Source organism: Macaca thibetana, chromosome 16 (assembly GCF_024542745.1).
Source record: "Macaca thibetana thibetana isolate TM-01 chromosome 16, ASM2454274v1, whole genome shotgun sequence".
Classification (NCBI taxonomy): domain Eukaryota; kingdom Metazoa; phylum Chordata; class Mammalia; order Primates; family Cercopithecidae; genus Macaca; species Macaca thibetana.
The window spans coordinates 47,751,376-47,773,219 of NC_065593.1; the positions used below are offsets into that span (position 1 = coordinate 47,751,376).

General features: G+C 45.8%; 1 protein-coding gene across 1 annotated transcript in view; it reads left to right on the top strand.

Annotated features, from left to right (window-relative positions):
• SOCS7 (suppressor of cytokine signaling 7) overlaps positions 1–19,739 on the top strand; it is a 56,787-nt gene extending 37,048 nt beyond the window's left edge. Inside the window, exons 8-10 of the mRNA XM_050762651.1 lie at positions 9,452–9,587; positions 9,992–10,142; positions 13,662–19,739. Of these exons, the coding sequence (XP_050618608.1) occupies positions 9,452–9,587; positions 9,992–10,112 (257 nt within the window). The 3' untranslated portion in view covers positions 10,113–10,142; positions 13,662–19,739. The remainder of the gene's footprint in view (positions 1–9,451; positions 9,588–9,991; positions 10,143–13,661) is intronic.
• Positions 19,740–21,844: the final 2,105 nt, after the last annotated feature.

Consider the following 21,844-nt stretch of genomic DNA (forward strand, 5'->3'; position numbering starts at 1 on the left):
GAGGCAGGAGGATCGCTTAAACCCAGGAGTTCAAGACCTGCCTGGGCAACATGGTAAGACCCTGTCTTTACCAAAAAAATAAATTAAAAATTAGCCGAGGCTAGGCATGGTGGCTCAGGCCTGTAATCCCAGCACTTTGGGAGGCCGAGGCAGGTGGATCACCTGAGGTCAAGAGTTTGAGACCAGCCTGGCCAACGTGGAGAAACCCCGTCTCTACTAAAAATATAAAAATTAGCCAGGCATGGTGACCCATACTTGTAATCCCAGCTACTTGGGAGGTTGAGGCAGGAGAATTGCCTGAACCCAGGAGGCGGAGATTGCAATGAGCCAAGATTGCGCCACAGCACTCCAGCCTGGGTGAAACAGGGAGGCTGTGTCTCAAAAAAAAAAAAAAAAAGCCAGGAGGCTGAGGCAGGGTAATCGCTTGAGTTCATGATGTCAAAGCCACACTGAGCTATGTTCATGCCACTGCACTCTAGCCTGGGCGACAGAATGAGACTGTATCTCAAAAACAAACAAAAAAACTGAGGCTTGATCCTTTTAGCAAGATTATATAGGCAGTATTTGGCATGCCCATAGGAAACACATGATGTCTGGTTGTGTCTCTTTTTGTGATCTTAGCAGCTGTTCATTGGGAGTTGCAAAATCATGATACTCTGATTTTATCACTTTTTATTTATTAGATGGAATAGTTTTTTAGAGACATTTCTCCTCAACTATTATTTACCAAATTCATATAGAAAAAGCAGGATAAATGCTTGATTCTTTTTCTTTATTTACTAATTTTCAAGATAATGAATTGGTTCCCTATCATCCTTTGAAGGTGATCATTTAAAAAATTATAATTAATGGCCGGGTGCGGTGGCTCACGCCTGTAATCCCAGCCCTTTGGGAGGCTGAGGCGGGTGGATCATGAGGTCAGGAGATTGAGACTATCCTTGCTAACACGATGAAACCCAGTCTTTACTAAAAATACAAAAAATTAGCCGGACCTGGTGGCGGGCGCCTGTTATCCCAGCTACTCGGGAGGCCGAGGCAGGAGAATGACGTGAACCCGGGAGGCAGAGCTTGCAGTGAGCTGAGATCATGCCACTGCACTCCAGCCTGGGCAACAGAGCAAGACTCGGTCTCAAAAAAAAAAAAAGAAAAATAATATATATTTTTTATCATATATATATATGTGATTAATTCAGCGAGGTGCAGTGACTCACGCCTGTAATCCAACACTTTGGGAGGCCAAGGCAGTTGGATCACCTGAGGTCAGGAGTTGGAGACCAGCCTGGCCAATATGGCAAAACCTTGTCTCTACTAAAAATACAAAAAATTAGCTGGGCATGGTGGCATGTGCCTGTAATCCCAGCTGCTTGGGAGGCAGGGGCAGAAGAATCGCTTGAACTCAGGAGTCATAGGTTGCAGTGAGCCGAGATCGCACCACTGTACTCTAGCCTGGGTGACAGAGAGACACTGTGTCTCAAAAATATGTATATATAGGTTTTATATAAATATATATAAAATTCATGGAATTAAACATACTTAATGGCTTTCTTTCTTTTTTTTTTTTTTTGAGACAGAGTCTCGCTCTGTCACCCAGGCTAGAGTGCAGTGGCACGATCTCGGCTCACTGCAACCTCCAACTCCCGGTTTCGAGTGATTCTCCTGCCCCAGCCTCCCATGTAGCTGAGATTACAGGCACGTGCCACCACGCCTGGCTAATTTTTTTGTATTTTTAGTAGAGATGGGGTTTCGCTATGTTGGCCAGGCTGGTCTTGAACTCAGGTGATCCAGCTGCCTCGGCCTCCCACAGTGCTAGGATTATAGGCATAGGTGTGAACCACTGTGCCTGGCCCACTTACTGGCTTTTAATTCATTACAGTTACAATTATTGAAGCTCGTATTGTCTCACCTTTGGCCAGCAGAAGGCTCTTCATGTTGGGGTATTTCTTTTTCGCTCTCTCCCTCCCTTCCTTCCTTGCTTTTATCTAACAATTTTATTGAGATATAATTCACATAACATGCAATTCACCCATCTAAAATGTGTCATTCAAAGCCAAGGAAGGTAGATTGCTTGAGCCTAAGGGTTCAAGTCCAGCCTGGGCAACATGGCACGAAACCCCATCTTGATTAAAAAAAAAAATAAAAAACCATAAATTAGCTAGGAGCCGTGGTGAGCACCTGCAGTCCCAGTTCCAGCTACTCAGGAGGCCAACGCAGGAGAGTTGCTTGAACCCAGGAGGCAGAGGTTGCAGTGAGCTGAGAACACACCACTGCACTTCATCCTGGGCAACAGAACAAGACTGAGTCTCAAGAAAGAGAAAAAATACTGTGCAATTCAGTGGTTTTTAGTATATTCACAGAGTTGTACAACAATCACCACAATCAATTTTAGAATGTTTTCATCACACCAAAATGAAAACCTCAGACTATTAGCAGTTACTCCCTATTCCCTCTACCTCCTGGCCCCTACCAACCACTGATCTGTTTTCCATTTCTATGGATTTGACTATTTGGTACATTTCACATAAATGGAATCATACAATATTTTTATGTCTTGTTTCTTTTACTTAGCATAATGTTTTCAAAGTTCACCAGTGTCATAGCATGTGTCAGCACTGCATTCCTTTTTATGACTGAGTAACATTCCACTCTGGATATACCACATTTTGTTTCTCCATTCTTTAGGTCGTTTGCACTTTTTGGCTATTATGAGATAAATAATGCTGCTTTGAACATTCATGTACAGCTGTTTATGTGAATATCTTTTCACTTCTCTTGGATATATTCCTAGGCATGAAATTGCTGGGTCACATGGTAATCCCATGTTTAACCCCATGCCAGACTCCCAAAACAACTGCACCCAAGACTTTGTTATTGTCCATCTTTTTGAATATAGCCATCCTAGTGAGTATGAAGTGGTATTTCATTGTGGTTTTGATTTGCATTGCCCTAATGACTAATGATGTTAACATCTTTTCATCTGCTTATTGGCTACTGTGTGTCTCTTCACATCCTTTGCTCATTTTGTAATTGAGCTGTTTGTCTTCTTATTGAGTTATGAGTTCTTCACAGGCTGGGCATGGTGCCTATAAGCCCAGTACTTAGGGAGGCCAGGGCAAGAGGATTGCTTGAGCCCAGGAGCTCAAGACCTGCCTGGGCAAGACAGGGAGACACTGTCTCTACAAAAAATTTAAAACTTAGCCCAGTGTGGTGGTGCATGCCTGTCGTCCCAGCTACTTGGAAGACTGAGATGGGAAGATTGCTTGAGCCCAGGAGGTGGAGGTTGCAGTGAGCCAAGATCACGCCACTGCACTCCAGCTTTTATTTTATCTCAAAATAGATAAATAGATAAATAAAGTTCTTTATATATTCTAGATACAAGTCCCTTGTCAGATGTGATTTACAAATATTTTCTCCCATTCTGTGGGTTGTCTTTTTACTTTCTTGATGGTATTCTTTGAAGCATGAAGGATTTTGATGAGTTCCTATTCTTACTTACCTGTTTTTTTTTTTTTTTTTTTTGCTTGTTATATTTAGAAAAGTTTGCCTTACCAAAGGCAATGGAGCTTAATGCCTATATTTTCTTCTAGGAGACTTAAACTTTTAGCTTTTACATTAGGTCTACTATCCATTTTGAGTTAATTTTTGTTTTTTCTTTTTTTTTTGTTTGGTGTGTGTGTGTATATATATATATATATATATATATATATAGAGAGAGAGAGAGAGAGAGAGAGACTGAGACTCTTTCTCTGTCACCCAGGCTGGAGTGCAGTGGCACAGTCTTGGCTCACCGCAACCTCTGCCTCCTGGCCTCAAGTGATCCTCCCACCTCAGCCGCCCAAAGAGCTGGGATTACAGGTGTGAGCCACTGTACCCAGCCTTGAATTTTTGTGTATGGCATGAGAAAGGAGTCCAACTTTACTCTTTTTATTCAGTTCTAGCACCATTTTTTGAAAAGATATTCTTTCCCCATTGAATTGTCTTGGCATCCTTGTTGAAATCAGTTGATTGTAACTGTGAAGGTTAATTTCCAGACTCAGTTCTATTCCATTGAGCTGTATGTCCATCCTTATGCCATTACTGTCTTGATTCCTATAGTTTTGTAGTAAGTTTTGAGATGGAAAAGTGTGAGTCTTCCAACTTTGTTGTTTTTCAAGATGGTTTTGGCTATTTTGGATTTCTTGCATTTCCATATGAATTTTAGGATCAGATTGTCAATTTCTGCAAAGAAGCCTACTGAGATTTTAATACCCTGGTGTTGGCAAGAGTGTGGAGTTGAGTCTGTACATCAATTTGGGGAGTATTGACATGTCAACAATATTAAGTCTTCTGATCCATGGACATAGGCTGTCTTTCTGCTTATTTAGGTCTTTTTAAAACTCTGAACAATGTTTTGTATTTTTTCTTTTGTTTGTCCTTCCTTCCTTCCTTCCTTCCTTCCTTCCTTCCTTCCTTCCTTCCTTCCTTCCTTCCTTATCTTTCTTTCTGTCTTTCAGTCTTTTTTTTTTTGTCCCACTATCATCCAGTCTGGTGTGCAGTGGTGCCATCATGGCTCAGTACAACCTCTACCTCCCTGGCTCAATCTGCCCTCCACTTCAGCCTCCTGTGTAGCTGGGACTATAGGCGCACACAACCATGCTCGGCTAATCTTTATATTTTTAGTAGAGATGTGGTCTCACCACATTGCCCAGGCTGGTCTCTAACCCTTTGGCTCAAGCCATCCACCTGTCTCCGCCTCCCAAAGTGCTGGAATTATAGGTATGAGCCACTGTGCCTGGCCCGTATTTTTTCATAATATAAGTTTTGTACTTCTTCTGTTAAATTTATTTTTTAGCATTTGTTTTTGATCCTATTGTAAATTGCTTTCTTAATTTTAATTATTTTTGAATTTTGGATTTTTTATAGCTAGAATATAGAAATTTAATTGCTTTTTGCATATTCATCTTATATCCTGTAACCTTGCATAACTCATTTTTTAGTTATAACATGTATTTCTTTTCAAATTTTGAAATAACATGTATGTGATAAAAAGGTCAAATAGTACCCAAGGGAATATAAGGAAAAGTGAATCTTCTGCCCTCTCACCCCTGCTCCCACTAAACTAAACTATTGTTTAGTTTTTCTTAAGCTGTTTCAAGCTGAAGAAAGGAGTGGGATATTAAAAAACAGTACTTCACTGTTAGCTAAATATCTTTTTTGTAGACAGGGTCTTACTCCATAACCCAGGCTGGAGCGCAGTGGTGCAATCATAGCTCACTGCAGCCTCAGCCTCCTGGGCTCAAGCAGTCCTCCCACTTCAGCCTCCTGAGTAGCTGGGACCACAGGTGTGCACCACCATGCCTGGCTAATTTTTTTAATTTTAATTTTTGTAGAGGTAAGGTCTCCCTATGTTGCCCAGACCAATCTTGAACTCATGGGCTCAAGCAATCCTCCCACCTCAGCCTCCCAAAGTGCTGGGATTACAGGCGTGAGCCACCGCACTGGGCCGCCTTTTACTATTGCCCTTGTGCTTATTTTTTTCTTTTTGAAGGATTATATATAAGTCAACTAGACTCCCTAGTTTATTCTATTTTTACTTATACTGTTAAGAAAATGAGACTTGGAATGTGAAACAGATGTGATTCCTGATCTGATTCTGTCTTCAGGGGACAGAAAAACCTTTGGTGTGGCAGAAAGACGTGGGTGTTTGGGTGTTTATACCTGGAAGAGATTTCTTACCCCTAACATGGTCTTTGTTGAGACAAATGAAAAATAGTGCATGGCTACAGACTAGGTTTGTGCCCATGAGGACTGGAAGAAAGTTACTGATGATTAATGTTTGACTTTACCCTTACTCTTTTAACCCCAGTTGGGTCTTATCCTGGATTCTTTCTATTTTTAACTGCTTCTGTTAGCATGCTTTAAATGTGAGAGTTTTAATCGTTTTCTGCGCTTGTGGGCAAACAGTAAATGGTCAGATAAACACCAGAGAATATCAGAAAATTAACAGGTTTCAAATTGCTATTTGTAAACCTAAAGGCTAAAAGTAATATGATTAAATAGGCAAGTATATGTGGTCATTAAAATTTAAGTAGGCAAACAATCAGATAATTGTATGTTGTATATTATCCTGATCTCTTTCAGCACAGTGTTATCTTTGGGAATAAATTATTAGATATATAAATTACTTTTATCTCTGAAACATCATGTTGAGTTTACCAATATTACAGCCAACCCCCCAAAGCTTTCTGTTTGCCATAGTTTAATTTACTAAAGAATATATAAATACCAGTGAGGGACAGGACAAATTCAAAGAGGCATTTGAACCCAAAATTATTTCTTAAAACCGCTTGAGTTAAATGTATTCAAGGAAAAATTCACGTATGAGTTCTTTTTCTTTTCTTTTAATTGAGAGGACCAACCATGTGGCTGGAGGAGAGCAGTTGGGCTTCAAAATACAAGACTTAGTTTTGAAGGGGTGGGAGTGCCAGGCAGAGGACTAGGAGAGGCTGGTCATGAACCAGAGTGCTGTGTCCTGGACAACCTCCTTGTTAGATGGGCAGAGGTGTAGGCACTCTAGAGACCCTCCTGGAGAACCCTGCTGAGAGGTTCCTCAGCTATGGTAGAGCCACCGATAATTCTTCCTTAGGGCAGGTGTTCAAGGCAGGCCGACTTTATTGGCTCCATGCCACAGCAAGTTCTCTAAGCTCAGTGGGCCTCAGTTTCTTTATATGTGAAATGGGGATGGTGGTGTTTGCCTCAAAGTATAGTTTTAAAGACTAAATAAGTTATCATTATTACTATTATTTTTTTTTAGAGACAGGGTCATGCTCTGTTACCCAGGCTGGAGTGCAGCAGTGCAGTCTTGGCTCACTGTAGCCTTGAGTTCCTGACCTCAAGTGATCTTTCCTCCTTGGTCTCCCAAAGTACTAGGATTACAGGCATGTGCCACTGCACCTAGCCTGAGTATGTTTTTAAGATGAGCTTACTTGCTCAGTAACAATAAAATAATATATTTTGATTTCTTTTTTTTTTTTCCCCCCCAGAAAGTCTGTTGTCAGTGATCATGAAAAAGCTTTGGGATGCAGTGTGCAAGCTTTCATTTGTTTTGTTTTCATGCTTTCAAACAAAATTTTAAAACTATCTGGGCCGGGCATGGTGGCTCACACCTGTAATCCCAGCACTTTGGGAGGCTGAGGCAGGTGGATCACCCGAGGTCAGGAGTTCGAGACCAACCTAGCCAACATGGTGAAACCCCGTCTCTACTAAAAATACAAATATTAGCTGGGCATGTTGGTGGGCACCTGTAATCCCAGCTACTCGGGAGGCTAAGGCAGGAGAATCGCTTGAACCTAGGAGTTGGAGCTTGCAGTGAGCCGAAATCACGCCACTGCACTCCAGCCTGGGCGACAAGGGCAAGATGCCGTCTTAAACAAACAAATAAACAAAAAACCTGTTTGAACTTAAACCCCAATAATAGTAGATATTTTATTTTCCAATCAGTTGTGTCTACAGAATTGTCTACAGAATGTCTTTTGATATGACAATGGCTGAGAATTCTTTGACAGGTTTTACAACTCAGATTCTTTCTCAAAGAATCTTGTTTACCTTCCATAGCCCCTTTGTTTATTGAAAACAAAATATTCTTAGTTCCCTTGAACCCCAGTGTTCCTGCCATTCTGGATGTCTCTGTGCTGTGGCGTGGGGCCCTTTTTGGGGTGGGATTCCCCAGCACATAGCCTGCTAATACATAAGGAGGTGGTACTCCCATTGAGTCTATTTGGCATCAATCAGCAGGCAGGTTTGCACTGAGTAGTACTAAACCCAGCTTGCCCAAGTTATTGTGGTGGTTGTTCTTTTAAAAGCATCATCTTTTTTTGGTTTCCTGGCCTAAAATTTCAGAAGCAGGAAGTGGGGGTTGTGGATGGTGAGTATAAGAGAGGCTAAACCTGATTGTCCTGGCTTGAAGTAATAGCGGGAATAATAGGCTTGTCAACTTTGATCCCAGCTGTTACCTTCTACTTACCAGCCTCTCTGCTGAACCAGTTGGAATTTGGTGGGGACTCCTCTGAACGGCTTTTCTGAGTCCTCACTCTCAGGATACTAGTAGATGTGTCCAACAAGTATCTCCCATTCCCAGCAGGGATCCTTTTGATTCTTGGCCTTCCCAAGAGCCTCAGGCCTGGGACTGGCCACTTGGGTCCAAGCAGTGTCTCTAGTTTGGCATCATTGGACTACTCCAAGGAGCAGGACTCTCAGCTGTTATGAGTGATGCTAGGAGCCAGGCACAGTGGCTCACGCCTATAATTCTAGCACTTTGGGAGGCCGAGGCAGGTGGATTGCTTGAGCCCAGGAGTTTGAGACTAGCCTGGGCAACACAGGGAAACCCCGTCTCTACTAAAAATACAAAAATTAGCTGGGTACAGTGGCATGCACCTGTGATCCCAGCTACTCAGGAGGCTGAGGCAGGAGGATTTCTTGAGTCTGGGAGGTCAAGGCTGCAGTGAGCTGAGATTGGGCCACTGCACTCCAGCCTGGGTGACAGAACGAGACCCTGTCTCCAAAAAAAAAAAAAAAAAAAAAAAAAAAAACCAGGCCGGGCGCGGTGGCTCACGCTTGTAATCCCAGCACTTTGGGAGGCCAAGGCAGGTGGATCACCTAAGGTCGGGAGTTCAAGACCAGCCTGACCAACATGGAGAAACCCCATCTCTACTAAAAATACAAAATTAGCCGGGGTGGTGGCACATGCCTGTAATCCCAGCTACTCGGGAGGCTGAGGCAGGAGAATCGCTTGAACCCGGGAGGCGGAGGTTGCGGTGAGCCGAGATCGCGCCATTGCGCTCCAGCCTGGGCAAAAAGAGCAAAACTCTCAGGCCGGGCGCCGTGGCTCAAGCCTGTAATCCCAGCACTTAATCCCAGCACTTTGGGAGGCCGAGACGGGCAGATCACGAGGTCAGGAGATCGAGACCATCCTGGCTAACACGGTGAAACCCCGTCTCTACTAAAAATAATACCAAAAAAACTAGCTGGGCGAGGTGGTGGGCGCCTGTAGTCCCAGCTACTCGGGAGGCTGAGGCAGGAGAATGGCGTAAACCCGGGAGACGGAGCTTGCAGTGAGCTGAGATCCGGCCACTGCACTCCAGCCTGGGTGACAGAGTGAGACTGTCTCACAAAAAAAAAAAAAAAAAAAAAAAAAAAAAGCGAAACTCTGTCTCAAAAAAAAAAAAAAAACCACTCACACACACAAAAGTGATGCTAGGGAGGCCTTTGGCAGAGAATAGACTTCCTTAAGTGTGAAGGTGGTGGTAGTTCTTCTGGAAATGGAAATCAACAGCCCTTTGTGGAGGGGCTTTTGTACAGAATACATATATGAACCATAAAGAAGTCCCATTTCCCCTCCCTAGGTTCTCTTCATACAAGAAATGGTAGTTAGCGCCATTGTTTCTCTGAATATTTTCCTTTGTTTTCTTTCTTGAAGGACTGCCACCAACTCCTGTCCAGCTGCTCTATCCAGTGTCCCGATTCAGCAATGTCAAATCCCTCCAGCACCTTTGCAGATTCCGGATACGACAGCTCGTCAGGATAGATCACATCCCAGATCTCCCACTGCCTAAGTACAATGGGGTTCTTAGGGTTGGGACAGGAATGAGTAAGGGGGTTGTGGGGAGGTAACAAATGTCAGTGAGGCCTGCAAGCTACCTTCACAGGCAGAGTCTGGCATAAAATATTTGCAGACATCATTCTTTCACATTTCTTGTGTCTTAGCACCTAACTTTAGAACTGTCATATTGCAGCCAGAGGGAGGAAGGTGTGTGTGTCAGCCTCCCTTCTGCAGTCTCTGTGAAGAATAGAGTAGAAGTGGTAAGGGTAAGGAAGACAGAACTATAATAACTGAGAAAATGGGAATTGTGTTAGGTCTCTACCATGTAGGGAATGAAGAAGAGTTGAACAAAGGAGTTACTTCTTTTATATTTTGCATAAAAACCTTTTGTGTATATCCCTCATTTGTTTTTCACAGACCTCTGATTTCTTATATCCGAAAGTTCTACTACTATGATCCTCAGGAAGAGGTATACCTGTCTCTAAAGGAAGCGCAGCTCATTTCCAAACAGAAGCAAGAGGTGGAACCCTCCACGTAGCGAGGGGCTCCCTGCTGGTCGCCACCAAGGGTATGAGCTCTCCGCCTCACTGCCCAGCCACATTTCTTACTGGGCAGTCATCATCATGCATTGAGCCTTGGGCCCCCTCCCTGCATCTCCCAACATGGATAGCCCCGATCCAAGCATTTGCCCATAGAATGACAAGATCTGACTGTGGAGTCCCCAAGGGGCACACACCCCATTTGGGAGGAAAGCAGACAGACATGAAAGCAGATTGCCAGGAAATGTGCAAGCTAATCACTGAATGTGAGCAAGGAGGGGGACACCCAAGTGTAGCTAAGAGTGCGGCCTCTGGCAAGGAGAGGGTAATTGAAAAAAATAAAAAGAAGAGTGCAGCCTCCTCTCATACGGACTTGGGCTGATCTCCCTGATACCACACAATTGGTATATAAAGCAGGAAGCTAAAGGGAAAGGAAACTTCATCAAAGAGAACACAAACATGCCTTTAATTGCAACAGGCATGCACTTGAGTGAGACTCCACCATGTCCCACAGCTTGGAATATGGGGATGAAGAAAAACAGCCCACTCTTCTATTTAGAGTTCCATTTGGGCCATTACAAAGTAAATTGTTGAAGAGAATAAGTGAATTAACTAAGGAATTCATTTATCTACGAGGCTCTTCTCCCATCATTACACAGTTCTACTCATTTATTTTCCCATAAAATGTCTTGCAATACTGGTTTGTGCAGATGAATTCCAATTAGTCTTTTAAATTGCACTAAAGTGAACATTGTGGGGCCAAGTTCCTGAGTAGGGAACACAATTGCCAGGGAGCCGTGACTTTGGTGGTGGTGGTGAAAAGCAAGATTGACTGCCAGTGTGCAATGACTGCTTTCTTCTGGTGTGAATCCTGGAGTAGATGTACAGTCTCATCATTTCTTCAATTATATGCAAATTCTATGCCTTTGGAAGTGACTAAACATCTAATGTCTGGTGTCTAGGTGGATTTCTCTGCATGATGGCTTTGCACTTGAGATTAGGCTGAGAGGTAGAGAGAGCACTAGGGAGGTCCACCTACCTGACTACCCTTGAAGAGTAATTAGTCCATTCAGTTAGAGGACCATGTCTGTGGGTGCAGTGCTGTAGAAGAACCCACATAAACAGGGAGCACATTCAGAGAAGGGCCTTGTAGCATTGGAGAGCTCAAACTTCATCATATAGGAATAAATGGCCTAGAAAGAAATGTGATTAACCGGGAGCATGGAGGTTTTAGGGAGGGATAGCTGAAAGATGCATTTGATGGGTTTTCCTGAGAAAGAGAGTGATTAACTTCCTCTCTGTGGTTCCAGTGGGGAGGAAGTTCAGCATTACCCTTATTCTTTGCCACAGGCAACAATCCTGATGTCACAGCAAAAAGAGATCCTGAGGGTTCAGTTCAAACCTTTGCCAGTGCATGACTGCTCCCAACACTCAAGACAAGTGGCTCCCCACCGGCCTGTTCCTGATCATGCCACACCCTTTCCAGCTGAGGCAGGGCCTTTATACCTCTAGGTCCCCTTGCCCAGAATGCTCTGCTCCAAGGCCTTCCCATATCACAGCAAAAAGAGACATGGACAAGGACCAAAATGAATGTAAATTACAAGGAACTAGATTTCAGTCCAACTTTAGAAGAACGTTTTTAGCAGAGAAGTCCAAAACTGGGATGCTTTTCCTCAAGAGCTTCCATTCAGCAGATAGCTGTATATTTGTGTTTGTTCGGCACCTAGTGTGAATTGAGAATAGAGTGCTGAGCAAAGCAAAGGCCCTGTTCTCACTAAGCTTCCCTTCTAAGGAAAGACAGGCAACAAACACGAACATAAATGAATGGGCTAATTTCAGGTGACTGTACAGTGTTGTGAGGAAAATAAAACTGGGTAAAGTTTAGTGATTAGTAGTGGGGTACTCCTCAAGTTTAGATAGTCAGGGAGAGACTTGCAAGGAGGTGCCATTTCAGCTGAAACCCGAATATCAAGGAGCCAGCCATGGGAGTGCCTTGGAGCAGAACATTCTGGGCAAGGGGACCTAGAGGTATAAAGGCCCTGCCTCAGCTGAGAGGGACATGGCATGATCAGGAACAGGCCAGTGGGTAGCCATTTGTCTTGAGTGTTGGGGGCAGTCATATATTGGCAAAGGTTTGAACTGAACTCCCAGGATCCCTTTTTGCTGTGACATCAGGATTGATGCCTGTAGCAAAGAATAAGCGTAATGCTAAACTTGCTCCTGCTGTAGACCCTAGGAGCCCTGGAAAGGGGGGGATGTAACACTTCCCAAGGGAAAGGTCTTTTTTTTTTTTTTTTTTTTTTGAGATGGGGTTTTGCTCTTGTTGCCCAGGCTGGAGCGCGATGGTGTGATCTTGGCTCACTGCAACCTCCATCTCCTGGGTTCAAGCAATTCTCACCCCTCAGCCTCCCAAGTAGCTGGGATTACAGGTGTGCACCACCACACCCAGCTAATTTTGTATTTTTAGTAGAGATGGTGTTTCTCCATGTTCGTCAGGTGGGTCTCAAACTCCTGACCTCACTCAAGTGATCCACCCACGTTGGCCTCCCAAAGTTCTGGGATTACAGGCATGAGCCACTGTGCCCCGTCAGGAAAGGTCTTTAGGGTATGAAATTTGGTCTTTATGACTTCTGGTTGTTCAGACTGATTTTAATTTGGGAGTTCTGAATGGCCTGCTTGGTCTATGTGTGCTGTTACCTCTGGAATTTCATGCCCGGGAGTTTGGAGTCAGGCTACAGAGTAATGGCGAGAACAGTGCCTGTCTCAAGTCGGAAGGTGGACGCAACAGTGGCCTTTGTGATTCTGTGTCAACCCTGTCCAGTTGACAGAAGCTGCAGAAATATAGAGCTCTCTGGCCAGGTGTGGTGGCTCACGTCTGTAATCCCAGCAGTTTGGGAGGCTGAAGCGGGCAGATCACGAGGTCAGGAGTTTGAGACCAGCCTGGCCAACATGGTGAAACCCTGTCTCTACTAAAAATACAAAAATTAGCCAGGCTTGGTGGCACACGCCTGTCCAGCTACTTGGGAGGCTGAGGCAGGAGAATCGCTTGAACCCAGGAAGCAGAGATTGCAGTGAGCCGAGATCATGCCATTGCACTCCAGCCTGGGTGACAGAGCAAGACTCCGTCTCAAACAAAACAAAACAAAAAAAGAAATATAGAGCTCTTTCTAGCCAGGTTCAAAAGGGATTACTCCAGAGGCTCACTTCCCTTTTCAGTCCCTAGAGCAATTCAGCCTCAGAGAAAAAGTGGGTAGGAAATGAAGGGGTAAGGGAAAGGGAAAGAGAGAATTTATGCAATGTGGTAGGATATATTTATTAGTTATTTCGGGACCTTGTTTTGTCATCCAAGTCATAGGCTGCTCAGGTCCCCTGACAAAGGCCACTGCTGCATCCCTAGTCACATGTGGCCCTCGTGGAAGCATTCAGCTCTCCAGGCTCCATTCTCCTTTTGAGGTGTGTTGCTCCACCTTCAGTGCCTGGCTGTTCTTTCACTCCATTTTGGTTCTATTCTGTTTAACTGTTTTAATTTTTTTTCCTTTTTTACCTAGGCATTTGGTTGCCAAGCTCCAGCTTTGAAGAACCAAATTAAGCTACCATGAAAAGAAGAGGAAAAGTGAGGGAACGGGAAGATTGGGATTCTCTGTTCAGAGACTTCGGTTCCCCACGCAGCCCTGGGGCTTGGAAGAAGCACATGACCGTACTCTGCGTGGGGCTCCACCTCATACCCACCCCTGGGCATCTTGGGACTGGAGGGGCTCCTTGGAAAACTGGAAGAAGTCTCAACACTGTTTCTTTTTCAGAAGTTTTGTTTTTGATATTTGTATTACTTGGTATGGAAAACTCACCTTGAAGGCAGCTGGGGTTTGTGCCCATTAGATTGAAAGTGGTATGAAGGGTGAGCAGGTCCAAAGAAGGGGTGGGAGGAGGGGACGGGACGGCCATTCAGCTGGTGCCAAAGGCAGAGTTAGAGTCTGTGCCGTGGGCCTGGAAGATGGGAGGAAGGGCCTGAGGTTTGCAAAGGACTGAGAGTTCCTGAGGGAGGGGGAGTCTGCTTCTTGTTGCCATGGGCAGCTGTGGTAGGAGCAGGAGAGAAAGGAGGGTAGGTGGTCTCGAAAAGAATATTGGGCAAAACCTGGCAATTGGCCTTAGCTGGGGGAAGTAGTGACTCCTGCATCCTTTTTTAAGGTTTAGGAATCTGAGTTCAGAAACACCTCTCATGGAAGCTGTACTAGTTGTCATTTACTTAATTCCTTAAGTTCCATGACCTGAAGTTAACCCATTCTTTCTCTGCTCTCAACCCATTCCCCCTTGAGATAACTGTACATGTCACTCTGGTCATGGTAACGGCATCCCTATTGCTTCTGCCGGCTGTCAAGGCAATCGTTTTTCTCATCACCTGGGTGGTTCAGAGCCAATCATGGGCTGCTGAATTTAATGGAGCGTGCTTCCAGGTTCTTCATGGCACTGTACTCATGACTTAGGAGTCAGTGTTATTTCCATGTGCCTGTCAGCTTATGAGGGGGAATGTGGAGGAAGGTGAGAAATGCAGCTCCCACAGTTGTGCTCTTCCTAGAGAAAGCTCTCAGAACGCAGCCCTCACAGGATTTCCTTAGGTCAGAGGAGAGCATCGCATCTCATGTTTTTAGGTTTATCACTGCTGTCCCACTTCTGAGATGGGAGGTAGCAAGGGCTTCTATATTTTCCTGTGTTCATTCTAGCAACCCAGACATTTCCAGATCAGAGCTTGCTGGTCTCCACTCACTGGAAAGTCTGTCAGGTGCCGATTTGAGAGCTGCCTGTCTTCTGGCTCTCAGGAGGAGCGGGCAGAAAAACTCCAATGGTCTTTAATGGTTTCTGCAGCTGGCCATGGCCAATTCATATGACGCTGTGAGTTTGCTTTCTTGTAGAGCTGCTCTGGGGAGAGGTTTGCTATTGAGATGTAACAGTGGAGTTGTTGGGTCTTCATGACTCCTTTGCGTGTGTTCTGTGAGACTCTTTCTGGGTTCCCCATGCTTATAGCTGCCTCATCTCACAAGATACTAATGTCAGGTTTGTGGCTTCCTGATGGTTTGGGTGGGGCCCCAGTGTCTTGGTAATTTATAGGACCACCTCATCTGGGAGCATTGCCTTCTTCCTTAGTCCTGCATGTAATGACCAGTCTTCCTCCTTGTAGCTGAACAGGGAGGAAACTTGCACCATTACCTGACCATGGAGGGGCGGCCCACAAGATGAGCTTTGCACCATAAACACAGCCCACCTCTGATTTGTCATATGGTACCTCTTCTTTTCTTGGCTTCCATGGTAGTATTACCAACTATTACCAATTAAGCAAGATTATGATCCCAGAAATTGGCTTAGCATGTGAGTGTTGCCTCTTGAGAGTACAAGTGATATAACTCGCCATCTTGCAGGAAGTGCCACCCTGATACAGAGCCTGAAGTCTGGAATCCATTGAGATCCTTGGGTGGCGGATATGCAGCCTGGGAGCTTTCTTTTTTTTGTTCCTTTTCAACCACTCATAATTTTAAGATTATTTTTTAGTGTGTGTGTGCCTGGCTTTGTGCTAGATACTATAGAAAACAAAAAAGGTAAAAGACGTAATCTGTGGCCTAAGGGAGCTTTTAGGTGACTGCTGCACATCAAGCAGAAAATCAAGGACCATCTAAAGACATTTGTAGTGGATAAGATCAGGGTAGAACAGATGGTCTGGGAAAGTTCTGTGCCTCTGAGGTTTTGGGTTGTAGTTAATGGCAGGACAGACAGTGAGATGAGAAACACATGAACAAAAGCAAGGAAACAGAAATCTGCATGGCATGTACTGAACAGTGCACAGCCCTGTTAGAGCTACATGGTTAAAGCATCCCTTCCAGTGCAGTTGTCTAGATGGAAGCTTCTCAGCCACCAGGCAGACCTGAGTGCCGAGGATTTATGCTGGTTAGGTGGAGCCCAAAGCCCAAAGGAGTCAGCAAGGCTTCTGCCCATTGCCAGGGCCTCACTATGGTCAGCTCAGGCCATGTGAGGGAGGCAGAACCTGCACACACCTTATGTTACTGGGGTTTCTTCTGGAGAACTCATACACTCAGGTACAAAACAAACCAACTGAGAAGGTGTGACCCAACCTCACCACCCACCTTTCTTCTCCTGGGGAGGGTCATGTTGAACTGTGTCTGATCTGTCGGTGCACTGGTCCCAGCCCTGGCTGCAGCCTAGTCGTTCCTCTGTGGAGTGGGCTGCAAAACAGCAGTGCAAGAGGAGACAGGTGTGGGTGTTTGGTGCCTGCATGGGTGGCCTTGCACAGAGCAGTTAGAGGAAGATGAGGAGGAGGCATGGGGCTGGACCAGCTCTCTGGGATGCAGCCTGGTCAGAGAGTAAATGGAGCAGAGGAACAGGTGCAGCAGCTGGGGTAGCACCTGCCCTTCACCTTCCCGACCAGGCCCACCCCTCCTTCACCAGTGCTGTGTAGAGCTCATTTAAATGTATTCCTTTCTAGGTCTGGGCGCAGTGGCTCACGCCTGTAATCCCAGCACTTTGGGAGGCTGAGGTGGGCGGATCACGAGGTTGGGAGTTCAAGACCAGCTTGGCCAAATAGTGAAACCCCATCTCTACTGACATACAAAAATAAGCTGGGCATGGTGGCCTGTACTTGTAGTCCCAGCTACTCGGGAGCCTGAGACAAGAGAATCATTTGAACCCAGGAGGCGGATGTTGCAGTGAGCTGAGATCGCTCCACTACCCTCCAGCCTGGGCGACAGAGCAAGACTCCATCTCAAAAAAAAAAAATTTCCTTTCTGGTTGTATTTTCAAGTCACAAATTGGAAAAGGCTTACATCTAGAGACCCACTATTGATTTCTAAGTTGTGGGTGGGTGAGACTAGTGGCTTCAGTGCCTATATAACCCTCACCTGTTTATGACTGATCTACTGTAACCTTCCTCAGGTTGAGAGCCAGTGTGAGCCAGTGACAACTACTGCTACAACTTGCTGTTACTTGAAATTTGTGTGCTATGTTAGGAGCATAGGAGTAGGCGGGTGGGGGTTTTGTTGTGGGCACTAGATAAGTGGGTGGCAGCTGGCTCTTTGGAACCATTGGTGCTGACCTTGGCCTGGTCACCTTTTACTTTACCTAGGTAAAGTGAATGTTACATCCTGGAACCTGAGCCGTGGAGGTGGCACCGCCTCCCTGAGGAGAAAGGTGTGACCAAGGGAAGCTCCCGCATGGCTCCTGCTCCTTCCACTTCCCTACATTTCACTTGGGCTAATCATGTAAGCCCCCCTTGAGGTTGGGGATGGTGTGGAGATAGCTGCAGACACCCCTGTAACAGACATCCAGGAAGAATTGGGGAGTGGGGGTAATTCTAGTTCTCAGGCCTAGAGGTGAGAGGTGGGAGTAGAACCAGAAGTGCCCTGGAATCCAGCCTTGTCAGCCCTCACCCCGGGGCTCCCAGGAAAGCATGGCATGCTTGAAGCCCTCTGCTCCCTGCAGAAAGTGGGGAGAGGAGGAGCTTTTTCCTTCAGTTAGAGCTTTCCCTTCCCTGCTGCCTCTCTCCCTTAGCTTTGGAGCCCTAAAGTTAGTGGACAAGACACTGGGATAAAGCTCTACGGCTGCTGGAACGTCTGAGTCTGTGTGTGTGCATATGCATATGCGTGTGTGTGTGTGTGTGTGTGTGTGTATGTCATTTGCAGAAGTCTTGCTACCAGTTGGGGTGTTTAGAGCATCTCCACTGGGCGGAGACCTGGCATTTGTTTCCACTTTTAAGAGAATGACACGCCCCCTGTCATGTAAGGGAGGAGCTATTGAGTTAGACATTTTCCCTATGGGAATCCTGGGTTTGGTTTGTGGGAAAGGAGGGAATGGAGAAGTGATTTTTATCTCTAATCGTCAACACAGCTGTTCTTCCACTGAATTTGTGCTATTGCATACATGTAGCCATCTTTCTTTTCACTGCAGCAGTGTTTATCAGTAGTTGAAAATGATTTATTTGCTCCTGGGGAGTAAAACCTTTTTTACTAAAAAAAGAAAAAGAAAAAAAAGAAGAAAAGTGTGCCCCCCTCCTTTGCCATGATAGCTATAGAATGGTTGGGCCACAAAGGTCAAGTCTGCACGTCCCTGTGGTAGACCCTGCTTTCACATTGGAGCCTTCTCGCTCAGCACAAAACAATCGGAGGCCTTGAGAAAATGGAGAGCAAAGTCTTGGGAGCAGTGAAATGGGGGTTGGATCATAGAGACAGGCACTGGGGACTCGGGTACTGCAGTTAGGAAAGTAGCGTAATGAGTTGTACTGAAAATGATGATTCTCTAGTCTGCCAGAAAAGGACTTTTCTTTACATGCAGATTTCATATTGTCTTTGTCCTTTTCATTGGTTCTTGACCTTCCTGGTAGGTGTCGCTCAGTTTCTTCCTGTTTTCCTTCCTGTCCTCTCCACACCTGCTATCCTGTCCCACTCCCATCTACCTCCCGGGAAGCCAGCCCTGCATGCTTAGTTCATGACCTGCTTCACTCCCATTTCATTTCTAGAGGGTTTAGAGGGGACCTGGAACTGCTCCCTTTCCCTCTCCTACCCGCTCCTCCTCAATGCCAAGAGGCCTGGAGGGGCAGACAGAAAGCTGCTGGCCACAGCGGGAAGACGGGCATGTTTGGTTGCAGCTGGACTGCGATCGTAGTTCCTCCTGGAGATCGAGTGTGAGGAACTTAGGACACTCTTCCTCAGACTCTGGGATCATCACATACCACACTGCCCCGCTCAGAGCTTCGTCCTGAGCTCCCTAACCAGCTCAGGTGGAGCAGAAGCCTGGTCTCACTCCTCCATCTCTGGTGCTCCCTTGGGTGGGGACCTGCCCCTCACTCTTAGGCCCAGAACCTTGTCCAAGGGACAGGTAGGGTCCAGGTGCCACTTTGGGTAGCTGGCTGTTGGAATGCCCAAACTGGTGCTGCCTGTGGCATAGCCACTGCTGTACGTTTCTGGTTGTTTTTAAGAAACTCGAATGAAGAGGGGTGTCATTCTTGGCTCGGGGTGGTTGCCAATTTTTCACCAGAAAGGGAGCCACACCCTGCAACCACTTCTGTCCCCGTTAGCCCCCCTCTGACCTCCAAGCCAAAGCGTGGCCTGGCTTTTGTCTTCCCATTTAGTTTTCCTCTTTTGCCCTTCCTTTTGTGCTTAATTTATTAAAATAGTTGCTGTATAATTTATTTTCATAAACTATAAAAAAATACTAAATGGTTAAAATAGACTTGCAGGCCAATCTTAAATGGGGTGGGGGGTCTGAGGGTGGGATGGGGAAAGGGAAAGAGGTTTTGATATAAACAAAACAAATGCACTTTGGGTGTGTTTTGGTATTTTTCTGGGGATAGAGGGGGTGGGGTTAGGGATGTCCCTGTAGATTAGTTCCAGAATGGGGTGTCTGTATATACTGTATTAATAGGCATGTTTGACTCTCGTAAAGGGACATTAGTAGCTGCTGCAGGTCCTGTTTGGAAACCCCATGTACAATTCCCAGTTTTTTTTAAGTGTCAGTGCGAGAGACATTTGACTCTTGTGTTTGTATCTCCTTTTTATGATTGCTGTACCTACCCATGTCTTTTTGGGGAGGGGTGAAAAGAGATTTGAAATAAAAATGTTTAGAAATTATTTCATGTTCTTTGGGTTGGTGTTTTTCACTCCCTCTCCCATCTCATGTGACTCCTGATATGCCCCAATAGGATCTGATGACCCAGCCCCGGGGAATGGGTGATCCTTGTGATGTCGGCCAAGCAGAGTGCACGCAGCACTAGGCTTGTCAGAATTAGAGGTGCTGAAAAATCCCTGAGGCTGATGGCTACTGCTCAGAGCTACCTTCTCCTTCCCTAGGAAGTGCAGGAGCATTCCAGAGAGCTTTCTGGGGCTGCCTGTGGCCTTTTTGTCTTGGTGAGCAGTAGCGTGGGGCTCTACCTAGGGAGAGTTCATATTTTACCATAGCAGTCATTCCTAGTATTCCCCGTGGCTGGCACCAAGATTTTTCCTAAGTTTAACCCATAGCCCTCCTGCCGCCTTTCTAGCCTACTGTTGCTTAAGCTGTGCTTTTCGGAGAGAAAAGGACCAGGTTGTTCCTCTGGTTGACAACGTGTGTATAGGCATATCCTGGGGATTTTGTGGGTTCCGTTCCAGACAACCGCAATAAAGTGAACATCACAATAAAGCAAGTTGCACAAATTTTTTGGTTTCCCAGTGCATATAAAAGTCATGTTAGGCCACGCACGGTGGCTCACGCCTGTAATCCCAGCACTTTTGGGAGGCCGAGGTGGGTGGACCACAAGGCCAGGAGATCGAGACCATCCTGGCTAACACGGTGAAACCCCGTCTCTACTAAAAACACAAAAAATTAGCCAGGCATGGTGGCGGGCGCCTGTAGTCCCAGCTACTTAGGAGACTGAGGCAGGAGAATGGCGTGAACCCGGGAGGCGGAGCTTGCAGTGAGCCAAGATCACGGCACTCCAGCCTGGGCGACAGAGCAAGACTCTGTCTCAAAAAAAAAAAAAAAAAAAAGGTTATGTTTACGCTGTTGTGTGTAATCTTTAAAAATAATGTACGTAATTTAAAAATACTTCATTGCTAAACAACACTAACGATCATCTGGGCCTTCAGCAAATTGTAATCTTTTCACTTGTGAAGCATCTCACCACGATGTTGATGGCTGCTGATGGATTAGAGTGGCAGTTGCTGAAGGCTGGGGTGGCTGTGGCAATTTCTTTTTCTTTTTTTTTGTGAGACAGAGTCTTGATCTGTCTCCCAGACTGGAGTGCAGTGGCGCGATCTCAACTCACTGCAAGCTCCGCCTCCCAGGTTCACACCATTCTCCTGCCTCAGCCTCCCGAGTAGCTGGGACTACAGGCGTCCGCCACCACGCCCGGCTAAGTCTTTGTATTTTTAGTAGAGACAGTTTCACTGTGTTAGCCAGCATGGTCTCAATCTCCTGACCTCGTGATCTGCCCACCTTGGCCTCCCAAAGTGCTGGGATTACAGGCGTGAGCCACTGCGCCCAGCCTATTGTGGCGATTTCTTAAGACACCAATAAGGTTTGCTGCATTAATTTGACTCTTATTTTCAAAAAAGATTTCTCTGTAGCATGTGATGCTGTTTGATAGCATTTCCACACAGTAGAACTCCTTTAGAAATTGGAGTCAGCCCTCTCAAATCCTGCTACTGCTTTATCAATTAGGTTTATGTAATATTCTTCTTTGTTGTCATTTCAACAAAGTTCACAGCATCTTCACCAGGAGTACATTCTATCTTTTTTTTTTTTTTTTTTTTTTTTTTGAGACGGAGTCTCACTCTGTCGCCCAGGCTGGAGTGCAGTGGCCGGATCTCAGCTCACTGCAAGCTCCGCTTCCCAGGTTCACGCCATTCTCCTGCCTCAGCCTCCCGAGTAGCTGGGACTACAGGCGCCCGCCGCCTCGCCCGGCTAGTTTTTTGTATTTTTTAGTAGAGACGGGGTTTCACCGGGTTAGCCAGGATGGTCTCGATCTCCTGACCTCGTGATCCACCCGTCTCGGCCTCCCAAAGTGCTGGGATTACAGGCTTGAGCCACCGCGCCCGGCCGAGTACATTCTATCTTGAGACTACTTTCTTTGCTCATCCATAAGCAGTAACTCCAGACAGATGTGATGGTACGCACCTGTACCCCAGCTACTCAGGAGTCCAAGGCAGGAGGATCCCTTGGGCCTAGGAGTTTAAGGCCAGCCTGGGTAGCATAGCAA